The sequence below is a fragment of the Frieseomelitta varia genome, unplaced genomic scaffold (genome assembly GCF_011392965.1).
Source record: "Frieseomelitta varia isolate USP_RPSP 00005682 unplaced genomic scaffold, Fvar_1.2 scaffold_1013, whole genome shotgun sequence".
In the NCBI taxonomy this organism is placed as follows: domain Eukaryota; kingdom Metazoa; phylum Arthropoda; class Insecta; order Hymenoptera; family Apidae; genus Frieseomelitta; species Frieseomelitta varia.
In genome coordinates this window covers 124,670-152,405 of record NW_025108655.1, presented here as the reverse complement: position 1 = coordinate 152,405, position 27,736 = coordinate 124,670, and the positions used below count along the sequence as shown (strand labels likewise).

General features: G+C 31.1%; 1 protein-coding gene across 2 annotated transcripts in view; it reads left to right on the top strand.

Moving 5' to 3' along the window:
• Window positions 1-27,736, top strand: part of LOC122535662 (leucine-rich repeat-containing protein 4C-like) — a 215,174-nt gene that overhangs the window by 119,615 nt on the left and 67,823 nt on the right. For both annotated transcript variants that reach the window (XM_043667431.1, XM_043667516.1), the window contains exon 2: window positions 20,357-20,425. In XM_043667431.1, coding sequence (XP_043523366.1) covers window positions 20,357-20,425 — 69 coding nt within the window. The remainder of the gene's footprint in view (window positions 1-20,356; window positions 20,426-27,736) is intronic.

The following is a 27,736-nucleotide window of genomic DNA, read 5'->3' as shown; positions in this document are numbered from 1 at the left end:
TTTTTTACTGAACAATTGATAATTGATATAGTTGATTTGAATTGTCCTATTTCAAATACGATTCAAATGTGTATTCAATTGACCTGCAGAAGTGACACGTGTGTTTAAAAAAGAACAAAGAATCAGAGAATAGACACATGTTCTGATAAATTAATTAATAAATTTGGTGTATTAGCACAGCATTATTAACACTTTCTAGGAAGTATTACCTATATATATATATATATGTAGATCATTTTTTTTTTTTGTCCAATTATTAATGTAAATAAATATAAAAACGTATGATTACTTCATAGAATTCATATAATGATAATTGTAATAGTTTTTGCACGTGAATAACGCTTCTTGTACAAGCCTATTGGTTATAAGTTTATATTATGTTTTACAAAAGTAAAATGTGATGCATATTGTACCATATTAAACATAAAATCAGAGATTTATATGTATAGTATATTGCATTAGAATTTGTTCGTTAACATTTAATTTTTAATAGAAGTTAATATATGTATGAACAGTTGTGCTCACTATGAACATTACTATGATATGTAAACAATTTGAACAGTCTGTCAAAAATTTCCATAAGATTGTTTAAAATCGATGCTCCTTTGTGATAAAATACTTCGAAATACTTTTCATAGTAAAAATAGTATTAATAGTAATATTAAAATTTAATTATAATATTAACAAGTACAATAAAAATATAGCGAAGGCTTTATTTCGAAATTACACTATAAAATTATTGCAAGAAAGTAGTGCACATTGTGATAAATTACAAAATTAATTTACAACACAGAACGTTCGTTTGATCTATTCAAATCAATAATTTTTGAATTACTCACACTCAATAAATTAAATAATCAGTGGCAGAGAGTATATTTCGATGATATTACATCAATTTAGTTAAATTACGGTTGAAACATTTTCTCTTTAGGAGTGGATTTACGTTTTAAGTAAATACGTATCTCTTACCCAGTACTAGTTTTATGCAACCACAGAAATTAGTCTTCAAGTAATCCAAACCGAAAGCTTCCATAAACTTAAATTAGTTTTCACTTTTTCTTAACATGATCTTTCTCGTGAGAAATTAAATGAATATTAACAACTTAACATCTGTCACACGAAATTATGTGACTACGAACTTCGTGACCGACTTTATCGTCAACGTATTACATTTATTTTTTTCGCAAATAAAATTTAAATATTAAAGAATATACATTCCATTAATATGTGATATTTACAAAATTATAGTGTTTTACGGCTTTAGTAGATTGATTTCTAATGAATTATCCAGAAATTTCAGTGGTATTGAAGTAATTGTTTTTCCTAGTATCATATAACTCAATTAACGTTAAATTTATTGAAACATTAAGTTACAATAAGAAAAAAACTTAAAGTGATACTTGTTTCCCTTTTTTACGTTGTTCTACATTGTTCAAGAATAATATATTATTCATTTTGTTATTTTATTTTATATTTTGATTTATTAATATTATTCTATTTATTTCAAAGAATTATTATTTAATTATAACATCTGTGAATGCCAATGCCAATGTAAAAAATTTTAACTTTTTTATAAGACACATAAATGTGCTGTTGTTAATTTAATTATCATTATTAAATTAATTAAATAGCACAATACTTATGTTCTTAATTGTCATTTTTACAAATGCCCGATTGCAATTTTATAGTCATAGATAATTATTATTGTTATAAAGTGTTAAGAAACGTTTGAAACTATTTAAATTCATTTGAAAGTAATCTTGGTAACTCTTAACTAAATATTTTTCGAGAAATTCAAAACTTGAAGGTACACAATTATATGTTCTTAATTATCATCATTTTCACGAATGCTTATAATTTTGCTTATAGTTTGATTGCCTAGGGTTAAAAAGCATTTAAGAATTATTTAAATCAATTTGAAAGTGATTAATACTAAAAATAACTGAACTTAATATACGATAGAACTAAATATTCTTCAAGAAACTCAGAATTCGAAGATGCGCGATTACATTTGTATTTTTAATCGTCATCACTTTCACTCGTAGATGGCTTAATTCTCTAAAGTTAAAAAGCATTTTAAACTATCTAAATTCATTCGAAATTAATTAAACTTATCACAGAAAATAACTTTAATATTTAATATTCCTCAGGAAACTTGATATTCCGACTGTTAGTATTTTTAGTATTCTTCAGAGAGCTTAGAACTCAAAGAAATTCATCGAAGGTGCAACTTGACATTCCGAAGGACACGGAAATCTAAGAAAGTATAAAAAGATGAATATTAAAAGGCGAATCTCTGGAACTTTAGAAGGGCAAAATTACTCATTCAACGGCCTTGTTATTCGCGAAGGGATCGTTCTCATTGGGAAGCAACCCATCCCACTTTATAAAATTTGCAACAACTGATTTCCATTTAAACAAGGATCACGGGATCCCTCTATCAAATTCTACGCGAAGACGTTTAAACCAAAGACGAGCGTCGGTACGGATAGAAATAAAACTTTCGCAATACCGCGATACATACGAGGATCGGAATAAAACTTTTATTAGAGGACGTGTAAGGCGTTTCACGAAGGAAGGGGAAAGGAATAGATTATTTTAAGCCGCTTCTGCGACGGGCAGATCTCGATCGACCTCTTTTTCTCAAATTCTTTTAACTGAAACATCATATCAAACGTAGAGGGAAAACGGGTCGAGAGGCAAAATTTTTGCAGCATTATTCTACTTGGGAAGCTTCTCTTTTCCTCTATGCAAAGGTATCAAAGGATTCACTCTAGAATTCCGGATGCATTCATGTTGGATATTCTTGCTCTTTTTCTGTCTTACTATTTCGACACTGAACGGCTTTTCATAGTTTGAAAATGTTTTTGGAAATATTATACATACAGTGAAATCCGAATTAATTTTCTGACATTTGATTATTCGGGTACGTAATTTTGTGAAACGAAGCCGTACAATGGTATACTGTCGAAATATATTATTCATTTCACTCTAAAATATTTTTATATCACGTAACGGGTGGATGGAAGATACTTTTCTTCTCGAAACTGTCACTGTATGTAAAACACATTCGAGTATTAATCGAATTTTTCTGTACATATAAGATTTTCTATCTTTTTCTAATTGTTGAGAAATTAACAGAAACTTACGTTAATTTAATTCAATTTAATTTAATTTATTTATTTTATTATAAAGTATACTCTGCAACATACAGGGTGTCCCACGTAACACGATTTTTTTAAGTACTTGCGATAATCTGACAAAAGAATATTGTAAACAAAAGTTGATCAGTTACCGATTGGTTATACAGTGCAACAAAAAATATTTTTAAATATTTTCTTTTTTTCGATAATCGTCAAGGTCACCTTCGTTTCTTTCAAATGGCACATTATATTTTTGACTTAATAATATTGTAAACGTGTTATGGTTGAACAATGAAATTCTCAAGCTTCCAACGTTAAAATAACTGATCCAAAATGAGAATGAGATCGAACTTTGTGCGATTAAAATGTGCGAAGGAATCGTCGTTGGGAAAACAAAAATAAATTTGCTGCAACTTGATCGCGGTATATACGTAGTACACGTATCGTGGGTAAATATTTGTTATTACCTTCACGATGGCGGATTTCAGTGAGATTCAGAGACCACAGGTTTCTCTCAGGTCTCGTCAGAGACGCGAATTGAAATCAATGCCCTGAAAAGGGGTGGGTGAAAGGTCGCGCGGAGGTTGGCCGGCTGCATCGACGGTCCGATGACACGAAAGGAACGAATATTTGTTTAATCGACGAGCTTTACAGCTACCTTAAATCAAATTCGTAATAAACTTCTGTCGGTCGCCCCCTTCCTTTCTCCCGTTGTATCTATTTCTCCGCGTGTCTCGTGCATCGTGTAACGAAGTTGAAAGGAGATAATAAAATCGTAATTAAGTTCCCGCGGTTTCGTTTCGACGATGTGTCCATTGATCGGGGGAGAAACGTACATATCGGAGGAAATAATGATTCGAATCGTGCAGCTGTCAGGCTCAAACGAGAGAGAATTACGATTCCGTTATATACGAAGCGTGTAAATTGTAGTGGTTTTGTGTTGGTGTGTTTTAGGCTTTGTGTTAAGATTAACTCGTACAGTTTTCAGTGTGTGATGAATTAATTTTCCAGCAACGGTATTGACGTATGTATCCTAATAGCAATTCAATTGTTACGAAATCAGCTGATAGTTCTCGAAGCTTTTCCCTCGAGTGTACGTAATTCCGAAATGTTTATTCGCATTTGGTGTATTGATCAAGGGAATTAGAAAACAGTGGTTTGTAATATATTGGCTTTGTATAGTAAACTACGTTTAAATGTGTTATATTCAATTTTAATACATATCTATATATTAAATTTGATAGTATATTATATTATCATTGTGTCGAATTATATATTATATTTAATATTTCATACACTATTTATAATTTAGTATTTAATTTAGTATTTTATATTTAGTGATATTTTACTGTTATAATAAATTTTATTAATTTTAATTTTTTATAATTTTTTATTTTTATTTTATTTTATATTTAGTAATATTCTATGTTAGTAAACAAATATTAGTAATATGTTATATCAGTGTAATTTAAAATTTATAGCGTTTATATTTAAAATGAAAATACATATTTAAAAAAAGAAACTTATAATGAGATATCTGTAATTAATTTATGAAACGAATTGCATGTTCAACGTTTCTGTATTATTTTATATCACGACTTGTTTTTGTCTTCGCGTATGTATGAAGGTACGAATCATTTTATAAAAATAAAACTCACACACGTCGCTCATTTAGCTTAATTTAAATTGTCATAAAAGTAACAGTCGTTGGATCATTATTTTTTACATTTTGTTTACAAGAATTATTACTACTGAAAATAATAATTAAAATAGTAATGCGTAATGAAACGATAAAAAAAAAACTATTGACTCCAAATACTGATAATAAGAATCTTTCCTAACGAACAGTGCAAAAAATTTAAAAAACAAAAGATGCTATCTCGATGTTATCTGTTTCTCTACGAAAATTAAACATTGAAAATTTTATTATTGAAAGCTATTTTCTTTTTTTCGTATGAAAAGGATTATTAAATCTAGTGATATCGAATATAACGTACTGTGAATACGAAACCCGGAGAATACATTTACGCGTGGCGGAGTATCGAGGAAAGAAACGGAACGATACGTGATTTCGCGGGTCGAAATTAAAATTACCATCTCGATGAAAGGCCTCGCCGATTTTGAATAAAACCAGGTCGGAAAGATATTTAATTTCCACCCGACATTTTATCGAGCGTGTCGTTCAATATCGAGCACAAAGGCGGCAAAGATAAAAACTAGTGCATCTCCTCTGTACGTTGCTTATAACTAGACAGGATATCGTCAAATATTATTCGTTCGAGTTTACTTTCGCTCAGTGAAAAACCGTGAAGTTCAAACAATTTCCCATGATTAATAGAGTGCTTTTTCATTATCGATATTAATCTGAATCGGAGGCAATAAAATTCAAACATTTCGTTGTCGCGCGGGACAAACGCCGCGTCTCTCTCTCTCTCTCTCTCTCTCTCTTTTCTCTCTCCGCTTTTTTATTGATTAAAAATTCTCCTCTTCTTCCCCTCTCTGTGCTTTTCTCGTCCCCCGAGGTGGGATAATGCCCCGTCTCTTGATAATAATACAGCGACGTGGAAACCGCTCGCGGAAAAGCAGAACGGGAAAATGCGGGTCGATCAGGCGCACGCCGACATTCGCCAATATGCAGACCAATGGATAGCAAGTAGGTCAGAATTGAAACGTTGATCTCCGTTTCTTCAAATTCCACAAGATTAACTCGTCGGCCGACACGTAGGGATTTGCGAGAGGGTGGTGGTGGGCGCACAATCGTTAGAACTCGTTTCGGCTCGATGGAACGGCTCAGGCTTGGTAACAATGGAGGAACGTGTCGGGATGCATTACCGGTCGGATGTCGCTAAAACGTTTTTGTCGAGAAAATAAAAACACGCTCCTCGCAATGGCGACGGAAGGGCTTACATTCAAAAATACCGGTGACTTTTGCCGGTGGATTAACGACACTGTGCCTCGAAATGTCGCTATCCGGCGTGCAATAGCGGAATGGCCATTCATCAGCGGGCGAGGAGGGAGGTTGATAGGGTTGGAGGGACGTTGTCGCTCTCATCGCGTTGCATATCTCACTGGATAAATACGATGCATTTGTTAAAAACTTCGAAAATGAATAAAACTTGTTACTACGGAGTATACCGTGCAAAAATGGGACAAACTGTGCTTGTCGCGCCCCTTCGAAACGGTTAAAATATGAAGACAAACGTCTATACGGCGGGATTAACCGGAACGTCCGCGTTCGGTGTTTTGTTGCATTTCGGGGTGCATTTACAAAAGTATAAATTGAACTTTTTCTTTTGACAAGACTTCGTAATACCGTGCTAATCAACGGAACTTTTCGTTCCATCCGTGAAACACGTACATTTCAAAGTTATTAATTAAAAAGTTATCGCAGTTTGAGATTTACCGACCTGTGTGCCATTATCATATAATAAATGTTGAACGTGTGGAGATAATTTCGTCAATTTGCAATTTTTTTTTCGATTTGTTGATTTTTTTTTTTTAAGTGACATATTTTTTATCCCGTTTATTTCAAAATTACAAATGTATCGTATTAATTAAAGAGGTATTGTAATTTGAGATTTATTGGTCTGCGTGCATCACTACATATATAAATTGCTAATAAATTTAGTGATTGAAATAAATTAAATAATTAAAATAAAATTTTATATCTTATTTTGTATGATGAACACTTTTGGCAAATAAAAAGATAATTCGTATAATTTCTTTTTCCTTAACAGTAGAAAACGGTTAATAGTGAAGATAGAAATATTTCTTTTCTAAAACATCAATTGGTATAACATATTGACATGATAGATGTTATGCATGATTGCTCAAAATATTCAAACAGTTCTAGAAACTTTTTATGAATATATAATGCGCGTTATATAAAATATTTCGACATTTCATTTACACTGTGAAATATTTAATGATTCTGGGAATGTATGCACATTTTACATTAATATTATTATACATTAATAATGTATAATAACATTATTATTATACATTCAAATTATATTATCAAAAATATTTTAATTTCTTTCAATTTTATCCATTTGTAGAAATAGCTGGAAAATATTGAACGAATTCTTAGGTTCGAAAATGATTGAAAAAAAAATTACAAGTAAAACGTTGCATTTACGCAATGTTAATTCTTAATAGATTGAACAAAGTGCCAATAAATCCCATATAATATTCTTAATACTTATCATAAGTATATTTAAACGCAATAAATATCTTGTTTTATTATCTTATATATATATCTTCAAAATTTCAAATTTTTTTTCAAATTTCAAAATGTACAAGATACATAACGGTGTTTAGTTCATTCAGATAAGTAAAAAAAAATGTTACGTGGCAAGAAGCTCATAAATACTTAGTCAAAAAGTTATGACAAAAATACATATTTATGTATTATGGATTTTGAAGTGTCATCTCCATTTATCAATTGATATCGAAGTACTATTGAATTTATCGTGGACCGAATTTCATATCAACTTGTCACGCGCAGTTTTGATTCTTATAATCAATTCATTTCATATAAATTCTGTACCTCTGTATTGTAAATTTTTGCATTTAAAAATAATGAAAATATTTCCATAAATAGAAATCTGAAAATGTGAGGTCCAGGAGATTGGTTCTTCTCGACTGATCGTTGAAATTTAGTCATATCGATCATGTTTATATATTCATTAGTTAAAAATGTCGGATAAAATATACAAAAATATATTTTTGAAAATTGTTGACAGTTTTGACTTTTGAGTCTAATTAAAAAATACTTTTTTTCGAAAAAAATCTTAGTTTTTAAGAGCGATAAACTCTTCGAACGCTCTGTCTCTAAACAGTTTCAGACGCAAAAATTATTCGAAACTTCTATTGGAGCCACATCTCAGGAATAGAGGAGATGAGCAAGAATTTTTTAATCTAACTCTGAAAGTTATAATTTGAAAAATATAGAATCTTGCATTATCATAAAAAAGAATAGGTCCATGTTGACTTAAAAAAAAAATAAAATAAAATTCAGAATTCATTAAAAAAAATTCTGAATGCAAAATATAATAAAATAATCTTTAATCAAAGAATAGCAACAAACCAATGCTCAAATATTAACCTCTTGCGCTGGAATGACGTGCCACGCACGTCGATAATCTCTTGTTCTAAAATTGCAATACTTTCTCAATTTTAAGTATATACTTAAGTAAAACAAAGTAGGCAAAACAAATAATAAATTTATCACTTCTCAATAATTTTTATCCAGTGATATCATACCGACTAGTTCAAAAGAAAAAGAATGCGACGAATTATTGTATACGGTTCGGTCACTCGTTATGGTCCGCAGTCAGTTGCCAGCGCAAGTGGTTAAATACAATTAAAAATTAAACTACAAAATCACGACTTGATATAGGTATTCTTTTTCATAATTCTTTAATGAAGCATTCGTGCCACATATTTTTGCCATATAACATTTGAATCTCATTTTCAACCAGAAAATTTCTCGGGCACCGTACGTAAAAAACCTCTCCTGCGGTCAATGCGCGAACACTTTCGCTAGCCACCTGTAGTTGATTCATTTGTAGCATATTTCAAAACGCGAAACATGCAGATTGCTTCCTGCAGCCAGACAAAATTTATACCAAGACGACCGTTTGGAATTCTTCAACGCTTACCGGATCGGATCGGATCGCTTCGGTCGCTTGAAAATTTGATTTTTTCGCCCGATTCCCTTCAATCGTGGGCTGTTCGTGCGTCAAAGAAGAAATATGTCTCTGGCCGTTTCTCGCGAGATTGCTTATCGCTCACAAACTCGAAACCGTGCCGCGCATGTTTCTCAACCGTTGCGCTCAGTCGCCCGGTTTTCCCCGGTTCGAAACTTGAACGTCGAGCCCGACGAGCTCGATCAACACTTCGACAACGGATAATGGGCGTATTTTGCCGGGATAAGGCGAGTAATTAGCCGTAATTAGTTGTCCCACTCTTCTAAACCCCGACCCGTCCGTCAGCAGGCTGTAATCCGATTTTCTGCTTGACAGCGGACGTCGCGGAATAATCGAATCCCGCGCCTCGAATGGAAGCCATTAATCGACAGCGGGGACAATATTCGATCTTATTCTCCTCTCCTGCCTCTATCCCGGTATTTTCAACGGTTTTTCCTCCGTGTTCACCTTTATCGTGGTCGTTGACGACGCTATTTAAGAGCTCGTTGGTGATAACGATGTTCCGGGGGTAATGAGTAGGAATGAGATCGATTTCACTACGTGCTCGCGAATCCAAGTTAAATCCAATACGAGAATTTCGCTTTACGGAGCCCGGTTACTGCCGGTGAAAGCTGATGGTTTTTCTGCTTTATGTTTATAAAATATTAGGATTGCGCAAGCTGATTTCAAACTGGAAAAGAAACAACTGTAAAGTCCGCGAATTGATTTGTAAGCGATGGTTCGATTTCTTAGATATTCTGTCTTTTGTTATTTTTTTTTTTTTTTTCTGGAAGATAGTTAATACGTAATAGGAATGTTTCTGTATAAAAACGAAAGACGTTTGGCACTTGAATCCAAGCGAGGATGCAAACTATTGATATGTTGATTTCGACAGTCACTGATGGTTTCCCTTTTCTTACAGGTGTTTTAAAACGATCAAAATAATTTCTTTTTCTATACATGTTTTGGATTGATTAAAATAAGATAAATATCATTGATATGATCGATAACATAAATAATTAAATCATATAAAATCCGCTTTCCTCGTAACATATATTTTACAGAAATTGAGTAAAAATTAATATACGCCCGACAGATCAAATGTATATCTTCAATAACAGATTAATAAAATAAATCTTGGTGACAGTAGTGAAATTGTAAAGTTGTTAGTAAAACCCTTACTGTTTTAAATTTATACAGAAAATGTAGATATCGTTTTCCTTTTTCTTTTTGTTGAATTATGGTGAATTATTGTGTAAAACGTGCTGCCGAAAAATATTTCAATTGTAATTAATAAAACAAAAGAGTTTAAAATTTTTCTGTGTAACAGCTCTCCATTTATTGACTTTTGGCAAAATTAATAAGTTTATACGCGCACGAATTTTATTTCAATATTTATTAAGTCTCTTCTAACATTATTATCAAAACAGTACTTTTAGCATCAAACTCCAAATGCGGATAAAATTCCATAATTACCTATTATAAATGTTCAAACCTCTTTCAACCTCTACGTTCGGGTTTTAAGTTGAACGTAAAAAAAAAAAAAAAAAAAAGGAAAACATTGCGAGAATATTCGAAGCTTCAAAATTCAACCTGTTTGCAATATAAGTAGCCGATCCCATCTCGAAACTCCGAAACGTAGTTGATCTTCTTTTCTTCGGACGAGTGCGTAACGAAGTAGACGAGTAGCGATGTTGTGTGTTGCAAAAGGAAATTCGTTTATGTAAATCGCGAGGGGCCGGGGCCTGTTTGTAATAAAATTTAAGCTACGCCCAGATGCGTGCATGAAAACCTGCACAATTTCTCTGTGTGCCCTGTTTTCCCTTGCCACTTTTTCCTCCCCTTTCTTTCGTCTTGTTCTCATCTTCTCCCTTTCCCCGTGCTACGTACCATTTCGACTGTCTTTACGCAACCGACATTTAAAAAAAGAGAAAAAGCGAGGAGATATAGGTTTGCGTAGCGCGGTGAATACCCTCGCCTAAAAAACCAGGTGATATTTTTCGTCAGAGCTCTGGCTCGCCATAATAATTGGAAAAGTTTATGTCGCCAACGCCATCGCTCGAAGCGCTCGTGGTTTTGATACCACCGTCGTTTCCATTTCACAAGGCTTTAGCTACAAGGTCAGTCGTTACGCGACTGGTACTTCATGGTGTTGCTCGTTCGATGTTTATACAGATGAAAATGTCCGATGCTTTTTTCCAACACCTGAATAGTTTGGTCCGTTCGAACATGCTCAGTTTGTTTAACCTCTTGTGCTGGAATGACGTGCCACGCACGACGAGAATCTTTTGTTCTAAAATTGCAATACTCTCTCAGTTTTAAGTACGTGTAAAATATAGCCCAGGAAAAACAAATAATAAATTCATTAGTTTTCGATCATTTCTATCCAGTGATACTGTCATACCGACGAGTTAAAAAAGAAAGCGACGAATCATTGTATACGGTTCGGTCACTCGTTACGGTCCGCAATTAGTTGCCAGCGCAAATGGTTAAATTTCATTCTCATTTACAGACTGCGGATGTCTTTGCGATCTCACGTCGTTTTACGTAATCATTTGTTTAATTCACGGTTGCCTGTATAATTGTATTTAATTTTACTGAAGTTGATTGAAAATTATGATCAGTAATTTTATTAGATATAAATATGTTGTATTATATTTTTACAATTTTCAATTGTTTTTTACGAATGTATAAATATTCACAGTCTGGTCATTTTATAATCACGCATTGTTTTGTGTGTTTCTTCTTTACCTTCCATTTGCTGAATTTTTTTAAAAAACTTTCTTAGATTTATTAACTTAATTCATGCATACATTTGACCAAACGTGCAAAAATGAAATTCTTTATATACTGTTTTAAATTTCTACGATATAATTCTTTATTAATTAATTCTTAATTTAATTTTTAATTTCATTTGAATTTCTGTAAAGTTACACCTGTGTTATAGAAATTATAAATGAAATTAAATATTCACTTTTCCCATATACGTGATAACATATGTTGTTTATGTTGTTCTACAGACAAATCTATACCAACATTTTTCAAAGACTTCCAAAAGCATTTATAACAGTTACTAAAGCATTTGTACAGTTTTGTTGAACATTTTGCATAATTTAGTTAGCTTACCACGTGGTAATCGTTTTTTCTATGAAATGTAATTCTACCGTGATGTCACGTAGTGCTAATTAAACGAAATTACTTTCTGTGCTTTTTACCTAGATTTCGTTGCTTTTATACAGAGTGTTTCCAAAATAGTCAGCAAGAGGATGAAAATTAAGTTGATAAGAATGAATGAAATTTTTTTCTGAACCTGAAAATTTATTAAACATGCTTGAACTCGGCTGATCCCAGATTAAACAAGAGTAAATAAATAATTGACAGAAGGCACTATTTGCGAAAATGTGGAGTAAGGTTCTTCCATTTAAGGCATCACCTTTAAGGAAACAGAAAATGGAATTTAAAAAAGTATACTATTCTTGAAACTTCAAATTTCTCTAAGGAACGGAAAACAAAAATCTTATTTTTCTCATCTATCGATATATCACAGCATAAAGCCATCAATCTTACTTTAATACATTCTTATAAAAAAGAAATATAACAATTTGTAGAGGCATAATATTCCTTTTTCTATTCTATTATAATGATGTATTAACTTTTAATTTCTTGTTGTTAATATAATGTATCTAAACGCAGAATAACTTTCATAAATAATATAATACGCTTCCTTTCTTCTTACGTTCCTTTTCAAACGTAGATTAATGATATAGTGATTCTTAAAAGAACAGAAAACTGATAGATTTTAGAGAAGCTAAACTATTACACATACGTATGATAACTTGTAATTTCTTTACATAGAGATTTTCTAATTTTAATTTATGTCGCACATGCAAGGCAAAACTAATCCAATTGACGTCGATTCGATGTAATTAACTATTGATTCCGCGATTATAGATGCCTCCGGTCAAGAGACGACCCGATTACGGGTTAAATTACACGCCCTCCTTACACATGTTGCACGGACTTGAGCAAATTATGTACATCCGCGATCACAGCGACGTCAAGTTTCGTTCCGGTTCGTCCATCTCTGTAATCCGATTTCCCACTTCAATTCGTACGGACGACACCGGAGGAGCGAGTTTAAGCATCAATTTGAACAAATTGAAAAAGGCAGAAAGAGGAAGAGATTTTCATTATCCTCGGCGCTCGTGATTCCGTGATCTCCCTTTAAAACTTCTTAACATGCTAATACTTTCAATATCTGTCGACACGCTTCCCGGTTCCGTTTTCCTCTGCACTTTTCTTTTTTTTTAAATCTTTTTGTTCCTTTTTATTTCCTTCTCCCTCGTTCCGCCCTCTCTCTCTCTCTCTCTCTCTCTCTTTCTCTCTTGCTTCACCGTGCATTTGCCTAAAAGAAAACAGCAGACGTCTCAACAAATTCACGAGGGATTTTCAATCGAGTTCGACTTGACAGTTTCACGCACCTTGGCTGTTTCACATTTTTAAGACTGGCCCGAATGATTGTGCTGGTGGTTCCTCGCCAAGTCTCGAGGTGCACGCCAAATTGAACTTTCTTCTTTTTTTTTTTCCTTTCTGTCTGACTGCCTGTGCCTCTCTTTCTCACTTACTTCCAGATTACACGGATGCCCGTTTTGTGATTCCAGGCGCTGAATTGCCTCACCACGGCTACCTTTTTTCTTTACTCTGTTTCGCGATTTTTCGTCCGCGCTTAACGCGGAACAATCGAAACAAACGATTTCCGACGCAGCGAACTCGTGACAAAAATTTCGTTCCTCCCGAACGACGCGAATCAAAAATTTCTCGTCTGACTTTTGAAAAAAATATGGAACGAAGAAATTGCAGTTGCAATTGAAGATCTCGATATGAAATCCGCTAAACTTGTAAAATTGTACTCGTCGAAGTTTTGTTGTGTATGTTGTTTCATACGTTGCCAATCAGATAACTTCAATGCGTAATACGTACAACGACTTGTGTCCTATTGTTACAACAATGTGATTTTTAAAACTGTGAATTAGTTTTCTAAACTTTAGTAGATTCACTCATCGAAAATTTGCGGGTCTCTGAAATGGTTCACTGTCGGATATATTCCTTTAAAATCCTCAAATGAACTGAGACTCAGTAATGTAATTGTAAGTTACAATTAATGAACAAGTACAGATCAGTCGTACTGTAAAGAAAGATATTTCAAGAACCAGAAATTATTCGGGAAGCAGATACTGGAAAAGGAATCGTTGACGACAAAGCTTATGAATTACATCTCTCATTTTTCTTTAGTTGTTTACATTTTCTATGTTTAATAAAAATTTAGTCCTGCAAATTTTCGATTAATTCCCAACATTTTGATAGAAACAAGTACAGAACTAGATATGTTTCTCAGATCATTTCATTGTCTCGCTAATGTTTTGTTAAATGTAAATTATTAGTGCAAATTGTATAGTTTTATCCTTTTAATGCCGGAAAGTTGTACCTAAGTAAAAAATATCGAGCCAAATTGAAATAGATATTTCTGATAAGAAAGAAAGAAATTCTGCGAAAAAGACGAGACAATTACAAAATTCAAAAAAGGAACGTATCAAGAAATATTAGGCATTGTTTCGACACTGTACATAATCCAGTTTCGTCTTAATTTTGAAAATCTGGATTTATCCAATCCACCAAGACGTTCAATTCTTCTCGAAATTCTTTCGCAAAAGAAAATAGTGAAAACTGCCTTCTTTCTACGTTACTACCGACTATCAGTCATTCTTTTAGTGTTGAGACCTGACTAGAACTTGACGTTGAAATTTGCATCTCTTGAGAGCACAGTTTTTGCGCATACGATTGACGAATCCTTTTTGTAGACGTTGACTGGTCATCAATTCTGCTACCGTCTTCTCCTAGCATCTCGATTGACGTACGCTATTCCGACAACGGTGAGCGATTTTTACTGGAACTGGCCTTTTAATTTAACTGTGGTACTGTTTGGCTCATTTCCTCATTTTCTTCTCAGTTCGAACACTGAGTAGAAACATTTTATGCATGTTATATAAATATTTCGAAATTTCATTGATATTATAATGAGATTTTATTTTATTGTCGTGATTATGTTGGTCAAGTTCGATGAAAATTTAAAAATATGTATAGAAACTGTGAGATATTTAATACAACTGTGTATATACGAGTAGTTCGCCGAAATCATAAAAATATTTAAATAATCACAATAATTGCCTCATTAATGGGAGTCCTTAATACTTATTATTTATTTGATTGTTAGGATCGAATTTTTCTATTTCGATTTATAATATTTCTCTAAAAGATCGTAAGAGAATTTAAATAAAACTTAAAGAGAAACTTAGAGAAATTCTTCATATTTTGTTCAAATTTAAGACATTGTTTATTTTTGAAAGAAATTGTACATTAATTTTTTTTATCGAACCTATCTGTTTATGATAAATGTATACGTTTTCAGATTGGTTTCAAATTTTATATAGTTACAATGATTATTTTTCAATATAACATTAGTAAAATTTCAAAATTTCAAAATAACATATATAATAAATACATATTTATATACCTATGAGTTTTTCTATAATAAATGTTCGAATACTTTAGTGAATCACTGTACATGTTATTAAACTACTGAGAGATGAACAAATGCTTCTAAATGCTTCCAAATAGTCAATTATAATTTTATTCAAAAGTTTTGTAGTTAGATTTTCTCAAAGACGATGTGGAAAAATTTTATTCTTTCTTTTTGTTTTATTTTTATATGTAGTTACCCCCTGCTAGATTGTGCTACAATAATTCCAAAGACAACTTGTAGAAAAACGGACACGGACGTGCTTACAGCAATCCGTCCGGTGCTCGTGCAAATAATAGTTTACACACACGCAGTTGGGTATATTTCGTGCATGTTACATGTATATACGTAGATTTTTATATATATACAAACACGACTGTCACACTTTTGACAATGAATGTTTTTGATTGTTACTACATGTGCATTGCTCTCTACTTCGGCATGAGAAAAATTCACTCGTGACACCTAGCTTCAACTATTTTTTTTTTCTTTTTTGGTAACATGCTATAATATAAAGATACAAATGTAATATAAAAATACAATTAACTGTTTTCTCTTGTCTAACATAAATATATAATGTATTTTTATATATAATACATATACAATATAATATAATAATGTTATGTATAAAAAATATGTATTTTTATATATAGTATAAAAATACAAATATAATATAAAAATAAAATTAACTGTTTTCTCTTGTCTAACATAAATAAATAATGTATTTTTATATATAATACAATACAAATATAATATAATATAACATAATATAAAATACATATTTATAAAAATACAATTAACTGTTTTCTCTTGTCTAACATTCTGAGAGAAACAATATACACAAAATCATTAAATACGACACGAACTTGCCCGACAATCCATTCTAAAAGAAGCAATACACACGAAACCGCTGAATATAATGATTCTGGAGCAGTCGAGAAAATGATGCACTTTTACGTCAGTGGTGAACTGAATTTAAAATGACGTGCTTTTACATTAGCGATGACGAAAGTGTTAAGTTTGGAAAAATGAGGGTTGAAATTACCATTAACGGGGGTTAATAACTCAAGCGTTCGAAATTTTCATACTCGCGGAAACAGTAGTTTCATACCCGGAAACAGTAAATATTCATACTCACGGTATAGCTTCAACAGTGTTCCCGGATATTTTATCAATTGCGTCGTCGGGGTGGGGCCAACCGCGAAGTCGTACTCATACGTACGAATGTTGTTGCATGAAAACCGATTAACGTATAGTAGAGCAGCGAAGCCGGTTTCAGTTTGAAAGCTGCGCTCTCGTTTACAGTCGCTTTGCCAAGTGAATCGTCGATGCATCGGCGTGTTCGTGTTTTCTGCATAGGAACCCTCGAAGCCGTTCGCGAATAAACACTTCAGGCGAGCACGGAATTACGGCGCCGCACCATTCGTGCATCCCGCTGGCCAACAGTTCGAGAACGCTCGACTTATTGTCACTTTTCGCGGCGAACGACCACGATGCAATTAAACTTGTGATAATGAAGCCACGCCAACGGCGAAAGTAGACGTTTGATCTTTGTTTGAAAATGCGCGCGCCACCGCTGTCGTCGTCGCTGCTTCTCAGCGTAGGCTCTGTGATTTTTGTCTTTTTGTCTTGTTGCGTATAGTCACATTGAATTGCGAATGAAAGAAATGGAAGACGAATGATAATTAAAAAGAGCAACGAATAGGCTATATAATATATTATATATAATAATAATTATAATAATGTATAATATTAATAATAAGTGTAATATATATATAACATAATATCTCATATCAATAGGTAATTGTTTATTGAGGTAATGTAAAAAAGTTACAATTTTATATTTTGTCTCATCCATCGTTATGTATACATACACATCTGTATGGAGTCTTTTGAATTTTTAGATAATTGAAATGGCAAATCATTGACCATGGTATTCACAGCTTTGATTTTATTAAAAATTATTAAAATCCATTTGACCAAAATTAGCTTTCATTCGATTTCGACTCGAAACTTATAAATACTGTTTTATATTGTTATGTCCATGTTTAAAAACATACCTAGTCTAAAATTGAAAAATTGTCGGAAAGATTTCAAATTTTATTTAAATATAAGTAATAATTAAATAATGGAAGTGTAGGTGCATAATCTAATTTGCTCGAACACGTACGTTAAAAGTTTCGATTTCGCTTGGTAAATTTATAAATTTTGATCCAAATCTTAGGGACACATTTAAAGAAGCTTAAAAAGCAAGGAACTTTAATCGATAAGATTGGAATATTATTTATCATGATAGAGAAATTTATTCACTTGCACTTTCAATTCGTGTTTTTCGATCAATGTTTTTGTGTTTCCGAATTGTTTTACAATGTATCTATACATACGTCAGGTATCAATATGTATCCACATAACCATATTGGATCACTATGTTCGTGCAAACTAAATTTGATCGCTTCTGTAATCGATGGTTAAACGTGTAAATAAATTAACAACCAACGATGCACGATAATCGGCAATAACCGTCGTTGCTTCATTTCTGCACAATTATTCTGTATATCGCGCAAGAACACCGACGTTACGTTTTGTAATTAGGCAAGAAAGAAACGAGATATCTTTTATACTGTATCTCAAAGTACGAGAACTAGACTATTATTACGTGAGAGAAAGGAACAAATGAAATATATTAATTTCTCTGAAAAGCGAAGAACGGCGCTTACTTTCTTTAAAATGGGAAGCAAAACGAGAAACTGAATAAATTTCATCGAAAAAGGGGAAAAGGCTATTCATCATCTTTTGCGTTACATTTTAAACGTAATTGAATACATAAAACATACATACAGCCATGAAAATGTTTGAATACAAAATTTCCGGTGTTCGAAAAATTGTCGAATAATTTCGTAAAAAGAAATCGCACAAGAATCAATATGGGGTTGATTTTAAAGCTCGAAGCCTTTATTTTCAAAATATATATGGTTCATTTTATTCCAAGATGTTGCAATACGTAGCTGATAGGAAAACTTTTTTTCTCAAAAATGCCACAAATTGTCGTGATCTTTTTTCTCGTTAATTTATTGAACTTTGAACATTAGGCGAAAATGAATGCGATTTTTCGAATTTTTTTACGTAGGTTCAATAAAATGACGAGAATAATCACACGTCAAGGAGGTCGTTGTTTATTTGAAATATTATTTATTCCTTTTGATGATTTTACAAAAATAATAATTTTGAAAACATGTAATGATTTAGATAATAAAATAATTTTATTAATGTAGCAGAATAATTCAAGTTCAAAGTTTTCAAATTTTTAAAAATTCTAAGAACAATTATATTTTAACCTGAATAAAAAACAAAATAATTATGATACAAATGAAAACGTAATTAAATTTAAATTTATGTGTGTATTTCATCTTTGACAAATGAATCGAACAGATAAAATATGAAAATAAAATTATTAATTCCTCTAATAGATAATCTTCCAATTAAAATAATTAATGTTATATATAAACATGATAAAGAAAACTTTCACTTTCCAACTCCGATGCACATTGTATAAATATCTTAGAACAAAATAAATGATACATTGAAAATAAGCTCAAACTTGATCGTTGCACGATTTCTTCTTACGAAATCATAACAATTTCTATATCGATAATTTTCCAAACGTTAAGAATTTATTGTTCGAACGTTTTCACGAGTGACTGTATATGTTCAAAGAAAAGAGGAGCAAAAGAAAAAAGTAGTCCAAAGTTTGCAATTTCCTGAAATCCTATAAACCAGACGGAATGTCAAAACGTAAACAAGTTGGAGTACATAAGTAGGACAAACAAACAGCCAGTAGTCAGTGTAGAGTCAGCAGTCAACAGTTAAACATCACTTGGCCGGATGTGCGCAGAAGGGTGGAGGATACTATCTCCCTCTCTAAATATTGTTTGGGGAAATTGCCTGCAGTCAAATATCATTTAGAAGGCCTGAATATTTTATTCGATTTCCCTGTAACAAATACGAAACATCCTCTGTCGGGAATTTGTATCTTTAGTTTGAATACATCGTGCATTATCTTTCACTCAAATTCATCACGTTTCTCGTAAAAAACGAAAATCGTAGTCATTAATACGAGCGTATTTACCGACTTCTTTACTCCTGTATTTATTGCAACGTTATTAATTCACCTGGTCGGGCCATATTTACGCTCTACACGTGTTGCAGGACAATTGTTCAATTGTTGTTATATCGATGGAATGGATGTTGATATTTGTCAGTCGTATCGTAGATATTTACCTTATTTTATTTAACGAATATTATTCGATTTTGACATATTACCAGCAACTTCGATAGCGTGATTGTATGTACATATTCGTTTGGCAATGCTGTCGCCAGTCAATCTGATAATTTGTTGTATCAAGTATTATTTTGTAATATTTTCGGAGATTACATTTTAGAAAATTTATTTTTATATATAAATTAAATTTATTTTTAAAAAAAACTAGATATTAATAAATACGAAAAACATTTAATTTCTAAATATATATTTATTTTTTTTATATCAACAAAAATAATAATATATTCATATATATTTAGATCATTTATTTTCGAGATAATTAAATTATTAAAATTAATTAATTAATCCTGATACAAAAGGTACAAATTATATTTATACTTATTATTTTTTAATAATTTCATTTTCATTACTTTAATTATAAATAATTTTATTAATTTTAAATTACTACTGTAATTTTAATTTTATTATAAAATTTTATTTATTTATATTTTAAATTTAATAATCATAATAAATAAATTTATATTTTTAAATAAAATTTGTGTACACGTGTACTTCTCTCATCACGAAATTACAAACTTGTAATTTTACTATAACCAAAAATACTGAATATATTTTCTTAAAATCGACGTCACGTTGCTTACGATTAATTTTCTACGTTGTTTTTCAGATTATGCCAGATAACACGACGCACCAAAGCATCGAACGATCAAGCAGATCTTCGGACATTCATTTACAGGTAAAATATTTAACTCTAAGTTATTAGTGCTTATATTATCGAGTTCGGTTATCGAACAGTAATAAGGTATTATTAATACATGCTTAAGCGAAAATTTTTTTTTTTAAGACGTTTTAAAATGCCTTTTTCTCTTTGACAAAAGAAATCCTTTTGCCGTGATATTTCATCTATTTCGTTATCTTGTAGAGATAATCCAATATTTCACTAGATTATCAAAGTCACAAGTTTTTTGAATATCTACATTTTTATTCGGAAACTACCTAATTTATACAATCGTAAATGAACAAGATTATTTCATTTTAAGATAAATAAATTGATAACCTCAGAAATATTATAATTAATTTTAGCAAATTGCAGAGATATCATTGTTATGGTCAACCGAGCATAACAATCATCAATAAATTTTGAAAGTGTGTGTATCTGTTTAATACGTCATCCGTAGAATAACAATGTATATAAACAACAGTCAGAAATGTAATTAAATATTTTTAAATTCTTCAATCTAATTTTAACCTCTGATCGTACGTGTCACGGACGATTACATGTGGTTAGTGGACGTTGATGAAAATAATGGTTAGATAATATTAATTAATATAGCTAATTAATATAGTAATGAATATGATAAACACCGGTGACTAACGGTATGAAATAAGAGGAGATGACATTCTGACACGAGGAATTAAAATTTAATTGTTAATAAATGAAAATACAATAACGTGTTAGTATAACAGTAATGATCGAAGGTGAGTAAAAAATAGTTGAAAAACTCGAATCTCTGTTCAATAGTTTGATCTGATAGTGATTTAAATATGTGTTTCATATAAATTTTGAGATATAAATTATTCGTTAGTGTTTTCAAGAATAGAAACAGTGATAAATATCAACGAATCGCGCGTCTCATCGGCTTGTTTGAAAGATGTCTTATTTTTTCTTATTATTAGATTGGTAAATATAGGCAAAAGATGGTAAATAATTAGAGAAACGTTTCTTTACTCTAACTTTGAAAATGAAATAACCAAATAAAATTAAATAATTAAATAATTATTTGAAAATGAAATAACCAAATGAAATTAAATAAATAAATAATTATTTAAAAATGAAATAACCAAATAAAATTAAATAATTAAATAATTATTTGAAAATGAAATAACCAAATGAAATTAAATAAATAAATAATTATTTAAAAATGAAATAACCAAATAAAATTAAATAATTAAATAATTATTTGAAAATGAAATAACCAAATGAAATTAAATAAATAAATAATTATTTAAAAATGAAATAACCAAATAAAATTAAATAATTAAATAATTATTTGAAAATGAAATAACCAAATGAAATTAAATAAATAAATAATTATTTAAAAATGAAATAACCAAATAAAATTAAATAATTAAATAATTATTTGAATAATTAAATAATTAAATAATTATTTGAAAATAAAATAACCAAATAAAAAAATAACCGAAATATCAACCATTTCATCGAGATATGCATCAGACGTTCCAAATTTAAGAGCATCAGCGTTATTTTCCACAGATTTTCATTAATTATTCTAGTTACTTGTCTACAATAATCCTCTAATCCAGTTCATCGTATCAGCAGTTAATAGGATTAACCGTATCAATAACTTAACAGGATTAACCTCTGCGTCCATTGTTCGACTAAAAGAGAAAACGAAACCGCTTTCCATTCACGTAAATGTTCTCGCCGGGTTTTTAGGCGAGCCTCAACACCTTTTCCTCGCGTGTCACGCCTTTTCCTTTAAACGCCGGCACCTTTTGAAAGATATTCTCGCCCTTAGATTGCGGGTAAGTCCTTTCGTGCAGCTCGAAAAAAAAAAAGGAAAGAAAAGAAAAGAAAAGAAAAAACGAGATGCAGAGGCCGGCTGGTCTAATCGAATCGTCTTGGTGAAACGAGCGGCGAATCTATGTTTAATCAGCGTCTTTTAGGCGACCTATAGATAACGGCTCGTAATTAGTTATAGACGTTACTTTGAAGCGGCGTCGATTCACCGGGCGATGCACCCCGGTTCAACCTCCGGTGAGGGGTTTAACCCGGTGCTGGCGTTTGCACGTAATCCGATTTTCCGGCTTGTGTACGGGCTGTCTCTCACGAAAAGGCGGCCCGGCCGACCCGAAGACTGCGGTGAGTCTTGCCATCGCTGAAAAAGTATAACACGTCCCGATCTCTCTTCTGACCTCCATTCACTCTTCTTCCTACCTCTTTCTACTCGAAATTCGTCAAAGCACGAGCTGCAACAGCATGTGCAAGGAACGTCGTTGAGGGATCCGAAGTGGCAATGAGTAACTGGGTAATGCGGCTGGAAATATAGAATGTTGAGGGAGTTTAACGGTGAAACTTTGGCAGGTGTGTTTTACGGATAATAATCAAGTACAAAAAATTGTGCAAATAGGGGAGAACCGCCTAATGTGGCAAGTATATTTAACCTCTTGCTAATAGCCTCTAGAATGACGTGCCACGCACGCCGAGAATTTGTCCTCAGTTTCAAGTATATTAAAATATAACCCAGGAAAAATAAATAATAAATTTATTAGTTTTCGATAATTTCTATCCAGTGATCTCATACCGACGAGTTGAAAAAAGAAAGCGACGAATTATTGTATACGGTTTGGTCACTCGTTATGGTCCGCAATCAGTTGCCAGCATAAGTAGAATAATCTATTTTATATTTGTGTTAGATGGTATTGCGATGTATCTTCATTCGTCGTCGTCGTCACATTTTTTATTAAATTAACAATAACATGCAATCTTCCGGAGAAGACACGGAATCTTCAATGTGGCGCAAATAGTGAAAATTTTAATTATAATTCTATTTCTTACTGAAATTTTATTTCTATCTCTTTCTTAAATTAACTTGTGTTGAAATGTGAAAAACACAATCATGCCGAAAATAGCCGAAAGAATGCAGTAGAACTAAGCAGTAATTTATCATAATGTCAAAAAGTTAAATATTTTTTTATGTACAATTTAAATCGAAGACATATAAAAAAAATATTAAGCAAATCCATGAAATTTTTTTTCTTATTCTCACAGTAAAATTTTTGTAATATAAACTGTTTGAAAAATATTGCAAATTAAATGTTTACGCTGATTTTTAATAAACTAATATATTCACACTGAGTTTAGTCACAGCTGTTTGTAAACATAAATAAGCTACTACAAACGTTTTTGTAATTAACTGCCTTTTCCATAGTTGAATGATGCTTAATATTCCGAAATAATTCTCGCAGAAATACAGTCTAATGAGTTTTGTTACAGCAAACGTATATTAGAAATTTGGATGAGAAACAAAGGGGAGGTTTATATTTGTTCTTCTTGTGAAAGCTTTACAAATTGGGGTGGTTTGATTGCCGCGGTGAATACCATTTCACGAATTACGGTTACGTTTCTCGTGGTTTTTACATTTTAATGTTTCGTTGCGTGCTTGTTAGAGCCGACATAGAATAACGAGGGGCGTTTTTAGGTCTGGATAAATTCGGAACAGCTGCAGTTGCTAGTCAGTTTGCTGGTTTTACACGAAAGAATCTGCGACCGTTTATACTCGGTGTACGCAAATCTCTTAAATGTGATTTCTACAAGTACTTGTTATCTGAAAAATGATTATTTTATACATAATTATTTTTCATTCATCTATTTGCTTTATCTTTCTTTCGACTTTTTTCTGCCTCTAGTTTCTGTTTGTTTTGTCAATATTGAGTAAAAAGACCTTCTAATTGATTTATTGTTATTTCAAAATGATCAATTTTTCATAGAAATTTTATAGGTTTATAACAACTTTATTTATTTACTATAAAAAAAACTTGCGTTCTTTATTATGTTACAAGTTTTTTTCCCTATTTCTTACACTTCAATTATTCTGATACGTGACAAGTTTTATTAATAGTTTTCGCGCGATATAATTATTATCGTTATGCTTCATTTTTCTTACAATTTATCAGTTTCATTTGCATGAAAACTTGGACTTTTATGACTATAGTCTTGATTGCTCTATATAGATAATAGTAATGAATTGAAACCGCGTTAAGTAATTATCTTCAAACGGTATACAATTTCTAACATAAAAAATAGTTATTCTGTACCAATATTACATAAAAAAATATATATATATAAGATACTATATGAAACTATTACTATTACAACAAGAACTCATGGATCCTATTAAATAAATATGATTATGCACTTACGATTATAAATATCAAAATCAATTACATATACTATTAATGTTAATTGTCTTATCACTGCTCATATTTTGAAAGTACCTGAATATAGTTATTTTCAATTTGTTCAGGAAGATATAAATTAGAAATTGAACTATTTCTATTTATGTTTGCAATCAGATATGAGATAGTTCCACGTGAAAAAAATAAAGTTTTCTCACTTTTTTGAAAACATTGAGTTTGAAAACTTGTGCTCGCTTAGACTTGTTTTCTCAAAAGTGAAGTCTTAAACGAAAAAGTTTCATTCGAAATTTCCAACGTTTTTACACAAGAAGTTACCTTTCTTACACAATTGCAGAAACGTCATATTCGTGAAAAATTCATTGTCGTAAATATCTCGTATTTATTGTTTACTGTACACTTTTAACAAGAAATAATGAACATACTTGGCATGTATAGTTGAATTATTTTTATATTTCCAGTTACGATAAGAGAAATGGAGATTTAAAATAAACATTTGAAACACTGTTTACAATCGTGATAAAAAAAATGATGAAAAAAATGAAAAGAACATTCGACGAACTTAATATAATTTGAGTGCTGAAACTTTAAAATCAATTGTCAGATTTTGTTGAGGAATTGTTATTATCCTTAAAGTTGTTTTCAAATTAGTTTAAATTAGTTTTAATGTTAGTTTAATTCATAAGAGGATCAGAGACGATTTTGTATAGGCTCTATATACTTATATAATACATATATACCTAATTTTTTTATTAAAAAGAGAAATTAAATTTTAAATAATAAAAAGTTAAAATTTATATACGACTATTTAAGTAAAAGAATATTGAAATGCTGAATTTTTTAAAATATTGATCTCAAATATTTTCTTCTTCATTATTTTCAGAATTAATGATTCCTTTGTGTAATCCTCTACCAGAATCAGATAATGTTTCATTGTTTTTATGCGAGTGCTTGAATAATCATAAAATGTGTGACAAAAGGATTTATCGTTATGAAAATTATACCGTAACAATAATAACATATTTTACATCCTTTTGCTATTAATTTTTCTCGATACGATATTATTATATACATCGAGAGAAATTAATGCAAATGATTTTCTTTTGGAGATTTTTAATTGCAATTTTTCTTTGTTTTAAATATTCGTGTCCGTTTCATACTTATGATCTGGTACATTTTACTTTTTCATCTTTATCGTGCAGTGAATAATTATAAAAGTTTGTAATAAAACCTCGTTTTGCGCACGTACTTCCTCGATGTTAAAAACACACCATTGTGATTTAATTTTGTTCCACTTCATTTCACGTTAACGCATTCGATAAAATATTTTTCTTTATTTTTAATGTCGTTACGTCGGTAATAAAATTTATTGAAAGAACAAAGTCGTAAACTGGTTGCTTAATAAAAGAAACAAACATTTATTTCAATTAATTTCTATCGTTTTGTTGTATTCTTTCCTTGATTTGATGAATAAAATTTGTTTTGCAATACATTTATTTCTTTACGATAATAATATAGAATATATAATTCATACATCGGAACGAAATTCTCTTAAAGGAGGAAAAATATAAATATTACATGCAAATACATGTGAATATTATTTTTTAATATATATTATATAATTATTCTTAAGTAATAAATAATATCATGTTCCAAACAATTTTAGAACATTATAAAATGCAAGGAACACTTTATAAACAATTTAAATGATATTATTCATTATTGAATATTTTTATATTTATACCATTCATACGAATCTTTCAAATCCTTTCAGCAATTATTTAACTAATCAATATGATGCAATATTATATTTTATCTTTAAAAAAATCAATAAAACAATGCATTCCAAATTTTTCATATTGTACGTCTTTTTTAAATACGTCCATATGAATGATTGAGTAATTTGAATAATTTAGTCTCCGTAAATAAAATTTGGAATATTTGATTATTAATCATGGTGAACAATTACAAACAGCAATAGTTATAAATTAATTCACGAAGGAAAATAATATGATATATAAAATCTAAAAAGAAAATCTTACATTACCTAATTATGAATGTTTCGTTCCTGATATTCAGTTCAAATTCTCGTTAAAATTATTGAATAGTTCAGTCCTCGTCGAGTTAGTATTTATCGAACAGACAGAACTGTTTCCTTTTTCCTTCTTTTTTTTTTTTTTTTTTTCATATTGTACAATCACTTTATCTCGTATACAACGTCGACGTAGAGTACTTTCATTGCTCTATTGCGCATTATAAAGTTTCGTTGACACGAGTAAACGGCGTGAGAGCATTGTTAAAAAATTTCACACTTTTTCATTCTAGTGTCTGCGGCTTGTCAAAGCACGGCTGTCTCATATGAACGGAATTGCATTTCACAAAAGCATGAAAACGGAGACGCACGGGCAGGAGATAGAGAGAATCGTCACGGCAAAGGTTCGCGCGCGCGCGCCGTCAAATCACTTGCAAATTCTACCCCAAATTTCTCTGTCGATGGATCCAAACGTTCGTCAATCCTTTTAAATAAAAATACGCTCCGCTTGTTCCCCGTTTTCTAAAACCGTCAAACGTTTCCAGTGTTTAGCGTCGTTCCAATTTTCGCTGAATTAACAAAGCCCTCGTGGCCGAATTCAATTTCCCGACTATCTGCGAAACCTGTCGCTCGTAAAAATTACCATGTTTGTCCGTAAAAAAGTGTCTATTCTGCGGAATATGCCTTATTAATTTGATCGAAAGTCGCAATCGAGGAAATTAGATCCACCGATACATCTTGTAAGTAATTTTGTATTTGATTTTGTACCAAAATTTTGAACTCGCGGGATAAAGAAGAATGTGGATGAAATTTGGTTGTAATATATTTTAAACTAGAATTGGAACTTTACAATAGTTTAATGTGAATATTTCTAAAGTATTTATTCATTATGTTCGCGTCCATCATTCGCCGAAAATTACCTCTTCTAACGTTGATCTCTGGAATGTCATCATATTGTAGAATATTGGAGAAAATTCATCTTTCTGCTACAGTTATTAATATATGCCCGTAACAAAGAGGTTGAACTATGATTATTAATTTGTATTTATTTTACATGATTCGGACAATTAAATTCTT